The following is a 15,641-nucleotide window of genomic DNA, read 5'->3' as shown; positions in this document are numbered from 1 at the left end:
AGGGCTAATTGCCGAAGTATTGAAGAATTAGGATGGACACTGCAAATATTCTCTTCTCGTTGCATAAACTTGATTTATTTGTCAATATAAGTAAAAAAAACAACTTATAACATGTTTATAATTGTACTTCAGTAACCATACAACCTTCTGACTAAAAGAACTAAAAACACTGAAGCAGCAAAATTTTGTGAGAAATAAAATTTGTTGTGATCTCAAAGCTTTTAGCCAGGTGTACAGTGGGGAAGAAAAGTATTTAGTCAGCCACCAATTGTGCAAGTTCTCCCACTTAAAAAGATGAGAGAGGCCTGCAATTGACATCATAGGTAGACCACAAATATGAGAGTCAAAATTGAGAAAGCAAATCCAGAAAATCACCTTGTCTGATTTGGCGAGATTTATTTTTCAAATTATGGTGTAAAATAAGTATTTGGTCACCAAAAAACATGCACGATTTCTGGCCCTCACAGACCTGTAACTTCATCTTTCAGAGGCTCCTCTGTCCTCCACTCATTACCTGTAGTAATGGCACCTGTTTGAACTTGTCATCAGTATAAAAGACACCTGTCCACAACTTCAAACAGTCACACTCCAAACTCCACTATGGTGAAGACAAAAAAGAGCTGTCGAAGGACACCAGAAACAAAATTGTAGTCCTGAGCCAGGCTGGGAAGACTGAATCTGCAATAGGCAAATAGTTTGGTATGACGAAATCAACTGTGGGAGCAATAATAAAAAAAATGGAAGACATAAAAGACCACTGATAATCTCCCTCGATCTGGGGCTCCATGCAAGATCTCACCCCGTGGGGTCAAAATCACAAGAATGGTGAGCAACAATCCCAGAACCACACGGGGGGACCTAGTAAATGACCTGCATAGAGCTGGGACCACCATAATAAAGTCTACCATCAGTAACACACTACGCCGCCAGGGACTCAGATCCTGCAGTGCCAGACGTGTCCCCCTGCTTAAGCCAGTACATGTCCAAGCCCATCTGAAGTTTGCTAGAGAGCATTTGGATTATCCAGAAGAGTATTGGGAGAATGCCATATGGTCTGATGAAACCAAAGTAGAACTGTTTGGTAGAAAGAAAACTAGTCGTGTTTGGAGGAGACAGAATGCTGAGTTGCATCCAAAGAACACCATACCTACTGGGAAACATGGGGGTGGCAACATCATGTTTTGGGGCTGCTTCTCTGCAAAGGGACCAGGACGACTGATCCGTGTACATGAAAGAATGAATGGGGCCATGTATTGTGAGATTTTGAGTGCAAACCTTCTTCCATCAGCAAGGGCATTGAAAATGAAACTTGGATGGGTCTTTCAGCATGATAATGATCCCAAGCACACCACCAGGGCGATGAAGGAGTGGCTTCATAAGAAGCATACGAAGGTCTTGAAGTGGCCTAGCCAGTCTCTAGATCTCAACCCCATAGAAAACCTTTGGAGGGAGTTGAAAGTCCGTGTTGCCCAGCAACAGGCCCAAAACATCACTGCTCTAGAGCAGATCTGCATGGAGGAATGGGCCAACATACCACCAACAGTGTGTGCCAACCTTGTGAAGACTTACAGAAAACGTTTAACCTCTGTCATTGCTAACAAAGGATATATAACAAAATATTGAGATTAACTTTTGTTAATGACCAAATACTTATTTTCCACCATAATTTGAAAAATATATCTTGCCAAATCAGACAAGGTGATTTTCTGGATTTGTTTTTTCTATTTTGACTCTCATAGTTGTGGTCTACCTATGATGTCAATTTCAGGCCCTTCTCATCTTTTTAAGTGGGAGAACTTGCACAATTTGTGGCTGACTAAATACTTTTTTTCCCCACTGTATGTGTGTATATGCCCACCGGTGGAATCTTAATTTTTGTGGTTTATTCAAATCATCATTGAATCAATATAAAATTGTTGGTACCCTTCTGTTTAAGTAAGAAAAGCCTACATTGGTCACTTAAATAACTTGAAACTGACAAAAGTAATTATCAATTTAAATTTACTGAATATCAACTAATGAAAATCAGACATTGCTTTTCAATTGTAGTTCAACAGATAATTAAAAAAATATATATTTGACCATAGGGACTATTTAAACTAAGGTGTGTCCTGTCATTAGCAGAGATTGTCAAACCCAAACAATAAACTTCAGCGTCTAGTTTTCGGACACTGAACACGGACTTCACCAGGAAGTCCATGTTACTGTTTGGGTCCGGCGGCCCAAACACCGGGTGTTTGTTGCAATGTCATATGCATGACAGTGTTGCAAACATTGTTTCTGATTGACGGTAAAATGATCACAGCCGGGCAGACAGACGCGGTTCCCACGCTGTCAAAAGACAGCCTGATCGCGCAGCTGTGATTAGAGGTATAAAGTTTACTTCCGGTCACTGCTGTCGGCTAAGATGACATCAACGCCACAAATATGAACCCCACTTGACACCACTCCAGGGCAAGTGGGAAGAGCTGGGCGCATCCATTTGATCCACCTTTTCTGGACAAGTGCGGGCTGCTATTTTTTGGCTGGTGGGGGCCAATATCGATGGCCACTTACCAGACTGAGAATCAGGGTGGATTGATTTAAATCACGCCGATTTAAATCATGATTTAAATCACGATTTAAATCAAAAGATTTTTTTCTATTTAAATCGGATCGATTTAAATCATGATTTTAATCATGATTTAAATCACTGATTTAAATCAAAAGGTTTTTTTTAATATAAATCACGATTAAAATGAGAAGTGAGAGCAGTGCGCATGTGCGCCCATAGTTACACGGACGAAACTAGGGGCAACGATCTAACGCCAGGGTGAGGGGGGGACCCCAAAGTAAGTAAAAATCTTTTTTGTTTTACTATATGGCAATAGGTAGGTGTTTAAAAGCAGCATGTCTTAATTGTATAAACTATTAATAGCCTCCACATTTTGTTCATACTGCCCCTTTAATTCCACACTTCTAGCTTGGTTTCACTTTTGGTTTAGTTTCTTTTTCCATTCAGTTGACATGCCCAAACTTGTTGGATAGTCAGCATCCTACAGAAACCTCTGGAAGAGCATGGCATTGTGAATGTTACACATATACAGCCTTTATTCTACTGAGTTAAACAACTCAGCTTTATCTCATGATGGAAGAACCTTTGGATGGTAAAATATTTTCCTCAAAAAGCAGTTTATTGAAAAAAATCCGATTTAAATCAAAAAAATCCGATTTTTTTGATTTTTTTTTAAAAAACATTGATTTTTATCCACCCTGCTGAGAATACCAGTCCCCAGCTGTCTGCTTTAGTTTGGCTGGTTGTCAAAAATTGGGGGATCCCACGTCATTTTGTTAAAATGATTTAATGAAATAATTTAAAAAAAACGGAGTGGGGACCCCTCTATTCTTGATAACCAGCCTTGCTAACGCTAACATCTGAGTGTTGCAGTAGTCCCATCAGCTGACACCAGTGACCGAGATAAACTTTACACCTCCGATCAAAGTTGCACGCTCACGCTGTCTTTTGACAGCATGGGAACCGTGGCTGTCTGACCGGAGGTTATGATTTTACAGCCGATCAGAAGCAGTGCTTGCCGCGCTGTCATGTCACAAGGTGTTTCGGAGGGCTGAACCCAAACAGTAACGCGGACTTCCTGGTGAAGTCCGTGTTCGGTGTCCGTGCCCGAACAGTCGATGTTCGGTACGGACACCAAACTTTACTGTTCGGGTTCGTCCATCTCCAGTTGGGCATAATGATCCAAAGCACACTGCTAAAAACATCCAAGAACAGCTAAGAGCAAAAGATTGTGCAACAAAATATTAAGTAAAGGGTAGCATCATTTTTGTCCAGGTCATTTTCCTTATTTTTCTTTTTTTATAGAACCACAATTCATAAGTAATGTCTAATTTTTATTAGTTGATATTCAGTAAATTTACATTGAAAATTACTTTTATCAGTTTTCATTGTGAGCTTTTCTTACTTTATCAGAAGGGTGCCAACAGTTTTTTCTCCATGTGTGTATGTGTAAGGGTATGTTTCCACGTTCAGGAAACGCTGCGTTTTTGACGCTGCGTTTTTCCGCAGCGTCAAAAACGCAGCGTCCAGATGTTACAGCATAGTGGAGGGGATTTCATGAAATCCCGACTCCACTATGCGTTAAAAAACGCATGCGTTTTTGCCGCGAAAACGCATGCGCGGTGCGTTTTTTCAAGACGCAGCATGTTGCTACAATGAGCAAAACACGCAGGCACACCGCAGGTGACCTGCCAGTGACCTCAGGTGCAGTTTTGGTCAGGATTTTACCTGCATAAAATCCTGACCAAAGCCTGAAGCAAACCTGAACGTGGACACATACCCTAAGACTCTCAGTGATAGAATTGTAGCCAGAGCAGATGACAAATATTACAAATATCTTCAAAGTGACAAATGTTGCAACTATTAAATAACAATCAATGCAATATCCAATTTGATGGTAGAATTTATGCTAGGAGCACCATGTCATATACATTTGGAAATAAAAAGTTAAGTTTATGTCTCCCATTTCATAACAGATGTACAAAATTCCATAATGTCCCAATGGGAAATATACCAATTGAGATAAATATCTCCACCTATTGATTGTCACGATTCCACCCCTCGGTGTGTCTGGGATGCAGTTACTGACGGGTCAGCCGTTCAATCTGGGACTGGACTGTGCTGGCTATTTCCAGGTGTTCATTGTCCCAGGTGATTACCAGGCTAATTAACTGGGCTGTTAGTCCCAGACGTTTACATTCAGATTTTGTGTGGTTTGTATCTCTATACCTTGCGTTCTGTTGGTTGATCTTTTGTTACCTGACTGTGACGCTAGTCACTTCTCACGGCTAAGCCGTGAGTCAGAGTGATCAGGGAGTCCAAGGTCAGAAGCCAGGAGGGTATGTCATAAACAGAAGGAAGAGACAAAAGCGTAGTCAGGTAACTTTTCCGTGGTCAGAGTACCAGGAGTATAACGAATCAGAACTGAAGGGGTTAAACAGGCGGATGGTCAGAACGAAGTCCAAACTCAAGCAACAGATCAAGCATATAGAACTCAAGGCACAGGGAGCACAAAGAACAAACCTCACAAGATGAATGTACGTCTGGCAGTGGTCTGGGAGAAGCTTCTCAATTAAGTAGGCAATGCCATTACACCAGATAGTGAGCACCTGAGACAGCTGACGCCTCCCAGTCACAGATTGGCTAGTTAAGCTGTCAATAAAAAAGGTAAGAAAAAGAAGCTATGCAAATGAAGCGCACACCCAAAATACAATTAAGTTTACAAAATTACAAAATTTTATTGGAATGAAGACAGAGAACACAAATAAAACCATATTAAAATGCAACTAACACACCACTGGTCCCATAATAAATAGAGATGTAAGAACGACACAAGGTACAATAATGTATGACGGAGGGCATACTAATACCACTCATATGTTGTTGAATCTGTAGAAAACAGTATATACAGACGAAAAAAGTCAACCTTCACAGATACTGCACACAAAAGGGTAAAATATAGCTCAATTCATATATAGACAAACCATAGCATACCAATATATAAACATACAAGTGAGCTCCGGGCGTCCCCAAAGAACCACGTAAGAAAAAGAGTGCCCCTATATGAATAAGGAGGCTGATACTAACTGTGGGGCCCCATTAGGCCTATACCAGAGTAGTAAGGGTTGAGTATAATTCTCCCAAAGAGAGCATATATCAAAAAGAGGGGCGCCTACTAATAGAAAGGAGCGCTACCAGAGCAAAAAAAGGAGATTTGTAAATATGAATATTGTTAGAGCCTTTTTGAAGATTTTCTACAGGGCAGCACACAATTTCTTATAATTGGGCGTTAACATAATGAAAACTGTACGTAGTCTTTCTCATTGACAGTAGTTCACGCTTTTTTATTTTTAATGTGTCCTTCTGTTTTTCTTGGTCAGCGGTCTAGGCTTTATCGGTGTGCAGTGAGGGACTTTGGCTATCACCGTTATACATGGATTTGGAAACCCGAGAGGCTTCTTGGCAGGCCCGTTCTTCTAATATCTTTCAAGTTCAGGAAACTCCAGGTGCTGGCTCTGACTTTTCTAAATTGACATATGATCTAACTGCAACACATAAATCGGGCATCCGCCTTTGGTGGAATATACGGAGCCTTGAAGAATACACCAGAACAGCTATTATTCCACGGGGCCTTAGGGTACCGTCTCACAAAACGATTTACCAACGATCACGACCAGTGATACGACCTGGCCGTGATCGTTGGTAAGTCGTTGTGTGGTCGCTGGGGAGCTGTCACACAGACAGCTCTCCAGCGACCAACGATGCCGAGGTCCCGGGTAACCAGGGTAAACATCGGGTTACTAAGCGCAGGGCCGCGCTTAGTAATCCGATGTTTACCCTGGTTACCGTCGTAAATGTAAAAAAACCCAAACAGTACATACTCACATTCCGGTGTCCGTCAGGTCCCTTGCCGTCTGCTTACCGCACTGACTGACTGCCGGCCGTAAAATGTGAAAGCACAGCACAGCGGTGACGTCACCGCTGTGATCTGCTTTCACTTTCTGGCCGGCAGTCAGTCAGTGCGGGAAGCAGACGGCAAGGGACCTGACGGACACCGGAATGTGAGTATGTACTGTTTTTTTTTTTTTACATTTACGACGGTAACCAGGGTAAACATCGGGTTACTAAGCGCGGCCCTGCGCTTAGTAACCCGATGTTTACCCTGGTTACAAGCGAACGCATCGTTGGATCGGTGTCACACACACCGATCCAACGATGACAGCGGGAGATCCAGCGACGAAAGAAAGTTCCAAACGAGCTGCTATGACGTACGATTCTCAGCAGGGTCCCTGATCGCTGCCGCGTGTCAGACACAGCGATATCGTATGGATATCGCTGGAACGTCACGGATCGTGCCGTCGTAGCGACAAAAGTGCCACTGTGAGACAGTACCCTTAGAGTTTCTATATTCCCTGCTTGGGAACCCTCGTCATCCTTTAAAGCTGTATGGGAACAGGGACTAACCCGATGCTCTAATATTTTGATCTCTCTATTTCTTGAGCATGACAAAGAGCTCCTCGTCTCCACAAAAATGCAGATTCGGGAGCTAGAAACTAAACTCTCCACATTTGACACTACTCAAGTCGCTGAGTACAAACTAAGGCTGAAGGATACTCTTGTAGCGCCCCCATTGCCGCAGGGCCGAGGGGCACCCGGTACCGGGCCTCTGAGTCTCTGCTTCTGGGGTTGTCACGGCGGCTAGGCCCCGGTCCGTGACCCTGCCGTGGGGCGCACAGTGAATGATAGGTGTGGATGTTGGTGGTGCAGTTGTGGGGTGCAGGTCGCGGTAAATAACGAGGACACCAGGTTGCAGTCTCTTTACCTCTTTACTGGAGATCTCTGAGTCCTCAGTCCAGAATATGGTTCACCAGGCTGCGCAAGTCCGGCCGGTCCAATGGCACCTCCAGAGTTCACTTCACAGGTGGAAATCGGTGCCTTCCTTCTTAGCGCTATGTGTTGTAGTCCTTCCCTGCTATGCTTACGGAAAGTACCCCACAACTGTTGTGTCTGTTTCTCGTGTTCCCTCACAACTCGATTAACTGATCTTCTGCTAATCTTCCGTCCCTTCCTGATGTTACAGTTAGAACGGCACCCGTTTGTCGGGTAGGCCTGGAGTTCTTCCGGGACCCTAGAGACGCCCCTCTCCCGCAATTGCCTCCCAAGACTTCATAGGTGATTTAGGTGAGACAGCCCGCCTGAGACTGACTGTCCTGCCGCTGTTTAGAGTATTGCTTGAAGCTGTCTAATGAAATACTCCCTCTGCGTTCCGGCCACCGGTAGTGCGCCTCAGTAGGGTGTTGCTCCGGTCTTACAGCACGACCCCTACTGGTATTCTCCTATTGCTTGATCTCGTTTCTCACTCAGCACAATCTATCTCGCTTCTAGTCCTTTCTTGGGTCCCGCCGCTTCCCGGAGCTGGCGCGGACCCATTACGTTCTTTTTCAATGCCAAGCCTCTGTCAGGATCCCACCCCTGACAGAGACCCTACTGTCTCTTCCTCCACAACACCCCCTGCCACCAGGTGTTGCTTCGTTCAATCCAGTCAGCTTTCTGATCTAACTTCCTGCCTGACCCCCAGTTTACCCACTATGGTGGGGAGTGGCCTAATGAATAGAACCCTTAGCTCCCCCCGGAGGCCCAGCTGTGAAATCTATTGGTGTCTGTGATACCTGATCAGATGAACTCCTTCAGTGCCATCGGACGCACCGTAGCTCCCCATAGTGGCGGAGCCACAGTACTGCAACGACCAGGACTCTGGGGCGCTGCACTCCCCCCTGGTTAAACACAGTACTCCGGGACTGGGAAGAAAACAACAATACAAGTTAGCAAAAAGACATACAGTTTCGTTGAGTGTAATAACAATAAGTATACTTGAACAGGCTTCCCTTTATGGGAGGTGAGAACACTTAAACGTTACAAACATGGTTAACATTATAAATTACAGGCTATAAATAACTCCTGTTACCCAACCGGGTATTCTACTAAGTGCAAAATTGTTGAACAATAATTTAACATTGCCTTTAAGGACTCACACTCTAAGCCCACTAATGACCTTCCTATAATCACATTATAAGGCACTTTAACTTTCTCATTCTCCTACTTTGGATCTGCAGGACCGCCTGTCCTATCGGCACCAGACCTACTGCCTCTCCTTTCTATTACAGGACCGCCCCGTTCAGCCAGGGCCTATTGCATTTTCAACTACTATACACAGTATAGAACATAACAGTACTTTCAGTTTAAGAGCACTGAGTCATCTCTACATGACTCCTATGAGGACTCAGGGTTTACCTTCTATCCTAACTTTCTATCAGCATTATCAAAACATTTTCTATCGCACATTAAGCCTTCTCATTATCTTTCTTTCTATCATGCATGCTGGACACCACGTCTATCCCTACGGGTCCACTGCATCCTTCTTCTATCTTTCACCTTTTTCTTCTCAAATAACATCATTAACATTTCTTCACAATTAACCAATTGAACACATATAACTTTTCTCATATAAACATTATCATCATTTCCTTTGATCAAGACATTATTGCTTCCTGTCTTAAAGCAATATCACAGTTTAAGCGTAACAAATGAACATCCCCTTTAAGAGGGGACCAAGTCTCTATGAGGTAGCGTATCTTCTCAAGCTACCAGTCCATACTCAGCAAAGGTTCCAGTGCGGTATCTTCGCAAAGAGTCTTTCTTTAAGTAAAACCAGTAGGGAGCGCCTTTAATAAGGTGCAAACTATATACAAAAAGTTCGGATCATGCACTGTTCATGATTTCACAGTTTTTGAAGAACATAGAAGAAAAATAGAAAATAACCAAAAACAATAGGGATCCCAGGTCCATAGAAGGATCCCCTTAAAAGTTAACCCTAAACGGGTTTTGGCAACATAAAAGCAATAAAACAGTAACTATTTACAAGTAAGAAAGAACAGTGAAATCTTACTGTGGTGGTCTCCGATCTGGCCTCACCAGGCCAACGGATCGCACTGGTGAGCCAGGAAGTGGTTCCGGTCCAAGCAGTGATAAGATCCCTCGCCGGGAGGCCCTTCTCGTTGGCAGGTGCACACGTTCCTCCGGAGCACGGCGAGGCCGGGTTTCTCGAGGTTCCGCGGGGCCGGGCTCTGCTGCTTTCCCCATGGGATCACCTTCTTCCGGTGTTTCGGCAGCAGCCTGGAGGGCAATGCATCGCTGCACGCCTCGCGCCATCCAGCCAGCCTCTCCCGTAGCCCTCCTCCATCTGGTGTAAGTCACCGCATCACCTGGCTCCAGGTCGCGGGGAAATCTTCCGCTGCAGGGCTCCACCTCCTCCCGATCCACGTGGATTTGTAGCGGCTCCCCGATTTCTTGGATAACCCCGCGTCCATATCGGGGGTTGAAGGAGACCACTACACCCCAGTGGGACGGCGGGATCTCCGGAGCTCTGACCAAGTCAATCGATGCTGCAGGCTGGGGCCGGCTCCGCCACGCTGCCATCAGACGCCGTAGATGTTCGGCGTCCGGCAAGATCTTCAGGTCCGGCGTCTGTAGCGTACCTCCAGCCGCGGCCAGGCGGGAGGGAACAGAGGACACTGGGGATAAACGGATCTCCGTAGGCTGGCCTAGCCAAGTAAGCACGCGGGCATCAGCCTCCAGCCGGCGGGCTAGCTGTCGGGCCTCGGCTGCAGCCACACACTCCTCAGACAGCGGCAAAGGGGGTCGGCCCACCGGTGGTTCCGTAAGGGTCAGACCCCGCAGCGTCGGCGCTTCTGGGGCTGTATCGGGTTGTGCAGCCTCAGGCCGGATCGGGTCAGTCCCACGCGGGGTTCCTGGTGTCGCCATCTTTGCCTTCTCTCCAATGTCCTCTTCCCGCGGTCTCTTTCGTGGGCGGCCCCGTCCCCATGGTCTCCACCCTCCAACCAGGATCAGGAGGCGGACCTCGGCTGTTGACGGGCACGTCCTCAGGACACAGAAATACTTAGACTGGGCGGCCATCGCTGTTCGCGCTCTCCAGCTTGTCTACGCCTACTTCACGCCCCTTCTCTCCTCAGCGCTGCAATGGCGGCGGATTTTGGCGGTAAATGGCGCAACACAGTCTTTGCAATAAAGTACAGTCCAAGCACAACAAATCACAGTTCCAAGGCACACATGACCTGATTCTTCAGGCTTAAGTAGATCCTGTTCGTGACGCCAAGTTGTAGCGCCCCCACTGCCGCAGGGCCGAGGGGCACCCGGTACCGGGCCTCTGAGTCTCTGCTTCTGGGGTTGTCACGGCGGCTAGGCCCCGGTCCGTGACCCTGCCGTGGGGCGCACAGTGAATGATAGGTGTGGATGTTGGTGGTGCAGTTGTGGGGTGCAGGTCGCGGTAAATAACGAGGACACCAGGTTGCAGTCTCTTTACCTCTTTACTGGAGATCTCTGAGTCCTCAGTCCAGAATATGGTTCACCAGGCTGCGCAAGTCCGGCCGGTCCAATGGCACCTCCAGAGTTCACTTCACAGGTGGAAATCGGTGCCTTCCTTCTTAGCGCTATGTGTTGTAGTCCTTCCCTGCTATGCTTACGGAAAGTACCCCACAACTGTTGTGTCTGTTTCTCGTGTTCCCTCACAACTCGATTAACTGATCTTCTGCTAATCTTCCGTCCCTTCCTGATGTTACAGTTAGAACGGCACCCGTTTGTCGGGTAGGCCTGGAGTTCTTCCGGGACCCTAGAGACGCCCCTCTCCCGCAATTGCCTCCCAAGACTTCATAGGTGATTTAGGTGAGACAGCCCGCCTGAGACTGACTGTCCTGCCGCTGTTTAGAGTATTGCTTGAAGCTGTCTAATGAAATACTCCCTCGGCGTTCCGGCCACCGGTAGTGCGCCTCAGTAGGGTGTTGCTCCGGTCTTACAGCACAACCCCTACTGGTATTCTCCTATTGCTTGATCTCGCTTCTCACTCAGCACAATCTATCTCGCTTCTAGTCCTTTCTTGGGTCCCGCCGCTTCCCGGAGCTGGCGCGGACCCGTTATGTTCTTTTTCAATGCCAAGCCTCTGTCAGGATCCCACCCCTGACAGAGACCCTACTGTCTCTTCCTCCACAACACCCCCTGCCACCAGGTGTTGCTTCGTTCAATCCAGTCAGCTTTCTGATCTAACTTCCTGCCTGACCCCCAGTTTACCCACTATGGTGGGGAGTGGCCTAATGAATAGAACCCTTAGCTCCCCCCGGAGGCCCAGCTGTGAAATCTATTGGTGTCTGTGATACCTGATCAGATGAACTCCTTCAGTGCCATCGGACGCACCGTAGCTCCCCATAGTGGCGGAGCCACAGTACTGCAACGACCAGGACTCTGGGGCGCTGCACTCTTGACAAATTTGAGGCTGAGGTGATCGCCAAAAAACGTAAAAAATTCCAGAGAGACGGTCTTGACTTTGATAATAACACCGTATTCAAGTGGAAACATTTTGATAATAGACGGCAGGTTGATCGGTTAGCCCCGAACCAGGCTGTCGGCACTACTGACCCTTCTTTAGGGGCTACGAGTTCGAGTGATTTTTTATCCTCAGGGGGAAGTGATCTGGACGCAGGACACGGCGAGGGGGCAAACACAAGGGTTCTAAGAAAAAGGACCAACATCTTCAGGGGACCCAAATCTCCCTTTCGTCAGCCCTACAGACATCGACGCAAATGAACGCTTCCCCTTCACCTCCCAAGGACCTGGCTCCTGTGACTATGCCCGAACATTTACAGGTAATTAATCTTTCTGATTATTCTTTGTCTAGGGCAGAAATTTCTGTTCTGCAGAAGGGCCTCACGTTTTCACCCACTAAAGCCCTTGATAAATTTGTCTTGGTGAAAGACTTATTTTTATTCTGTTGCAAACTAGTTCTGCAGGTTATCCACCAGAAACTGGAAATGGCAAATAATTTGGACATCGCGGAAGAGCAGGCTCTCCGGGATCTCCTGGATCTTCCACATGAAAATGAGGGTGGACCAGGTAGGAGGATCTTTCCTTACAGAAACAAATCTGTATTTTCTCCTTCATTCTCCTTGGTCCCAGCCATTAAGATTTTCTTTGAGCTTGCCAAAAAAGATATTATGCTTCTATCTCACTCTTCGGGGGTTCCCAGTAACCTCACCCCTAGTGAAAAAAGAGCACTTGTCTCTCTTAAAAATAACAAAGATTTTGTCATCAAGGAGGCGGATAAGGGCGGGAACGTTGTTCTCTGGCCCATCCATCTCTATACAACAGAAGTTTATAGACAGCTGAACAACAACAAATTTTACACCAAGCTCCCTCCTGACCCTACGAAGACATTTTCGGCCAAATACCAGTCTTTGGTTGGCCATGCCTCTGACTACGGCATTAGCAATAAAAATACAAAACAATATCTTCAGGTCGAGTTTCCGGTCATCCCTACATTTTATTTACTCCCGAAAGTGCACAAATGTCTAACTGCACCCCCCGGACGCCCTATAGTGTCCAGCATAGGGAGCTTGTGTGAAAAAGCCAATGTCTATGTAGACTTTTTCTTACAACTGTTGGCCGCTTCCCTACCATCTTACATCAGGGACTCAGCTCACTTTATCAGTACGTGTCATGATATTGTTTGCCCGGAACGAACACTTCTGGTGACTTGCGATGTCGAATCGCTCTACTCAAATATTAACCATCATGATGGTCTACAGGCATTAAGTTTCTTTCTTAACAAACAGAGCAATTCTGATCGTTTTCATGACTCTTTTGATTGATTTACTCAATTTCATTCTACACCATAATTATTTTTTATTCGATCATACTTTTTTTCGGCAGGTATTGGGTGTGGCCATGGGGCGCGATGTGCGCCGGCCTACGCCAATATCTTTTTAGGCTGGTGGGAGGAAACCATCGTGTACTGCTCTGATTCCTTCAAAAGACACGTCCAACATTGGCATCGCTTCATTGATGATGTTTTCTTTTTATGGACAGGTACAGAGCAGGAGTGCCTTGACTTTCTTAATGAATTGAACTGTAGTAGTTTAAACATTATCCTCACTCACTCTTTCTCCCATGATTCAGCGACTTTTTTGGACTTAAAAATCTCCATCCGGGACAAAGACCTAGTCACGGATCTTTACTGCAAAGCTACTGCGACGAACAGCCTACTCAGGTATGACAGCTTTCAACCCCTACATACTAGAAGGGGTATTCCAACTGGCCAATTTTTAAGGGTCCGCCGTAACTGTACTTTGGATGAGGATTTTTTTATTCAATCTAGGGCCCTCACTTCAAGATTCAGGCAGCGGGGTTACCCGAAAAAAACTCTCTCTCGGGCTTTTCAAAGGGCCAAGGAACTAAACCAGGACCTACTAATTTGCCCTAGTGATCGTCATCAAGACGGGAGTGTCCGATTCATCACGGACTTCAATGACCAATGAATCGGGTAAGGGACATTCTAGCTTCCCACTGGGACATCCTCACAACAGATACACAAACCTCCCCCTTGGTCACCCCCCGCCCTGCTCTGATGGCTAAAAGGGCTCCCAATCTTGGTGTCATCTTAACTAGGAGCCACTTCTCACGTCCTCTTACTTATTTAAATCGTGGTATATGGTTGAGGGGGTCATTCCCTTGTGGGGGATGTAGTGTATGTCAATATGTCCTTGTTACCAAAGACTTTTTTACGAACCCTCTCGATTCCAAGTCATACCGATTAAGCTCTTACATTAATTGTAAGACAGCTAATGTGATCTATGCTGTCATCTGCCCCTGCAACAAGGTGTATGTGGGTCAGACCTCTCAGGAGTTTAGGAAGAGGGCACAGAAACATCTGTCCACAATACACCTGGCAGCATCGGATATAAAAAAGGGCAGGACGGTGTCTCCAATCGCTCTACATTTTCTAACTGACCATGGTGGCTCTTCTGCTCACATTTCGTTTTTTGGTTTACAGAAAATATATCCCAGTGCCAGAGGTGGAAGCCACAGGAAGCGGCTGCTTCAAATTGAATCCCGGTGGATCTTTAACTTACGGAGTCTGTCCCCCACCGGGCTGAATGAAGAGCTTCTTTTCAACAGCTTTTTGGGATGACCCTATCGGATTTATATGCGCACAACTGAGGAACACAGAAAGAGGATTAAGGGACATTGTTTCCTTGGGACTCTTGTAGCTACATTCTTCATTTTTTTATGGACGTTTTGTATCTTATATACTTACCTTCTGTGTGTTCTGGTTTCATTTATTACCCGTTTGCTTATTATGCTGACAATAATAATAATATTAATATATCTCTTCAATCACTTGATCATTAAATTATCGGTTATAGTATGTCATTTGATTCCACTTTTTCTATTCCTTTTTTCTTTCTGGGGTTTATATCCCTTATCCCCACTGGATCCTTCCCTGTATGGGGCTGATTGGTTAACTTGCGCCTGTGCTGTGCCATATTCATTGTGGGGGCCGACTTGGCTTTATATTCGTCATATTTGCATTGTGCCTTGGTGGGTATACTGCCCATAGCATTTAAATAGTCCTCTCGCACCTGTATCACATTATGGCGCTGTTAGCACCTGTTCCTCCTGCTGGCTGATCCAGCCCTAAACCCACATCACCTGCACTATCCCGGTACGTAGGTGGATGCGTGCTGCGCTTGCGCACATTTCTATTATCTGCACTTTCTAAGCGTTTAAGAAGACGCGCTTTGCGCATCGCATGCGCAAGCTTTCACTTTCTCTTCTGGGCCTGCGCAGTTGAGGACTTGTTCTACCTCAAACATTTATCACCTAGGCTCTGCGCATGCGCCTATTGGCATTCCTCAGTGATACGGTATGTACCCAGGCGCATTTTGCCCACCAGTTTCTGATTTATTGCCTGACCGCTATTTAAGATTCCCTGACCTCTCTCCAGCTACTTCCCCTGATGAAGCTGCTTTTAGCAGCGATACGCGTGGGGCTTTCCCCACACCTCTAAGGTCCCGGGACTATTTTCTCCATCTGTCGACCTCCTGACGGCTGATGTCTGACGCCACTCACTGGACAACCTAACTGGGTGATTTATCTCTAGCCCTTTGGCTTATCCCTGTGCCATGGGCTTCTACCTCACTGGCACACATGGGTGTATACACCCTTAAGGGTATCCATATTG

At 46.1% G+C, this 15,641-nt stretch overlaps 2 protein-coding genes across 2 annotated transcripts in view; one reads left to right on the top strand and one right to left on the bottom strand.

Moving 5' to 3' along the window:
- The window catches only part of LOC143814611 (solute carrier family 2, facilitated glucose transporter member 11-like), a 66,348-nt gene that overhangs the window by 39,231 nt on the left and 11,476 nt on the right, over positions 1 to 15,641 (bottom strand). The gene's annotated exons all lie outside the window — the stretch shown is intronic.
- On the top strand, positions 5,942 to 14,838 carry LOC143814649 (uncharacterized). Its single transcript, XM_077293463.1, has 6 exons — positions 5,942 to 6,060; positions 12,084 to 12,267; positions 12,404 to 12,514; positions 13,577 to 13,667; positions 13,776 to 13,940; positions 14,451 to 14,838. Exons 3-5 carry the CDS (start codon positions 12,433 to 12,435, stop codon positions 13,933 to 13,935), a joined length of 333 nt encoding a protein of 110 aa, XP_077149578.1. The 5' UTR covers positions 5,942 to 6,060; positions 12,084 to 12,267; positions 12,404 to 12,432; the 3' UTR covers positions 13,936 to 13,940; positions 14,451 to 14,838.

Source organism: Ranitomeya variabilis, chromosome 1 (genome assembly GCF_051348905.1).
Source record: "Ranitomeya variabilis isolate aRanVar5 chromosome 1, aRanVar5.hap1, whole genome shotgun sequence".
In the NCBI taxonomy this organism is placed as follows: Eukaryota; Metazoa; Chordata; class Amphibia; order Anura; family Dendrobatidae; genus Ranitomeya; species Ranitomeya variabilis.
Note: the sequence above shows the minus strand (reverse complement) of the source record. Positions and strands in the feature narration are given on the sequence as shown.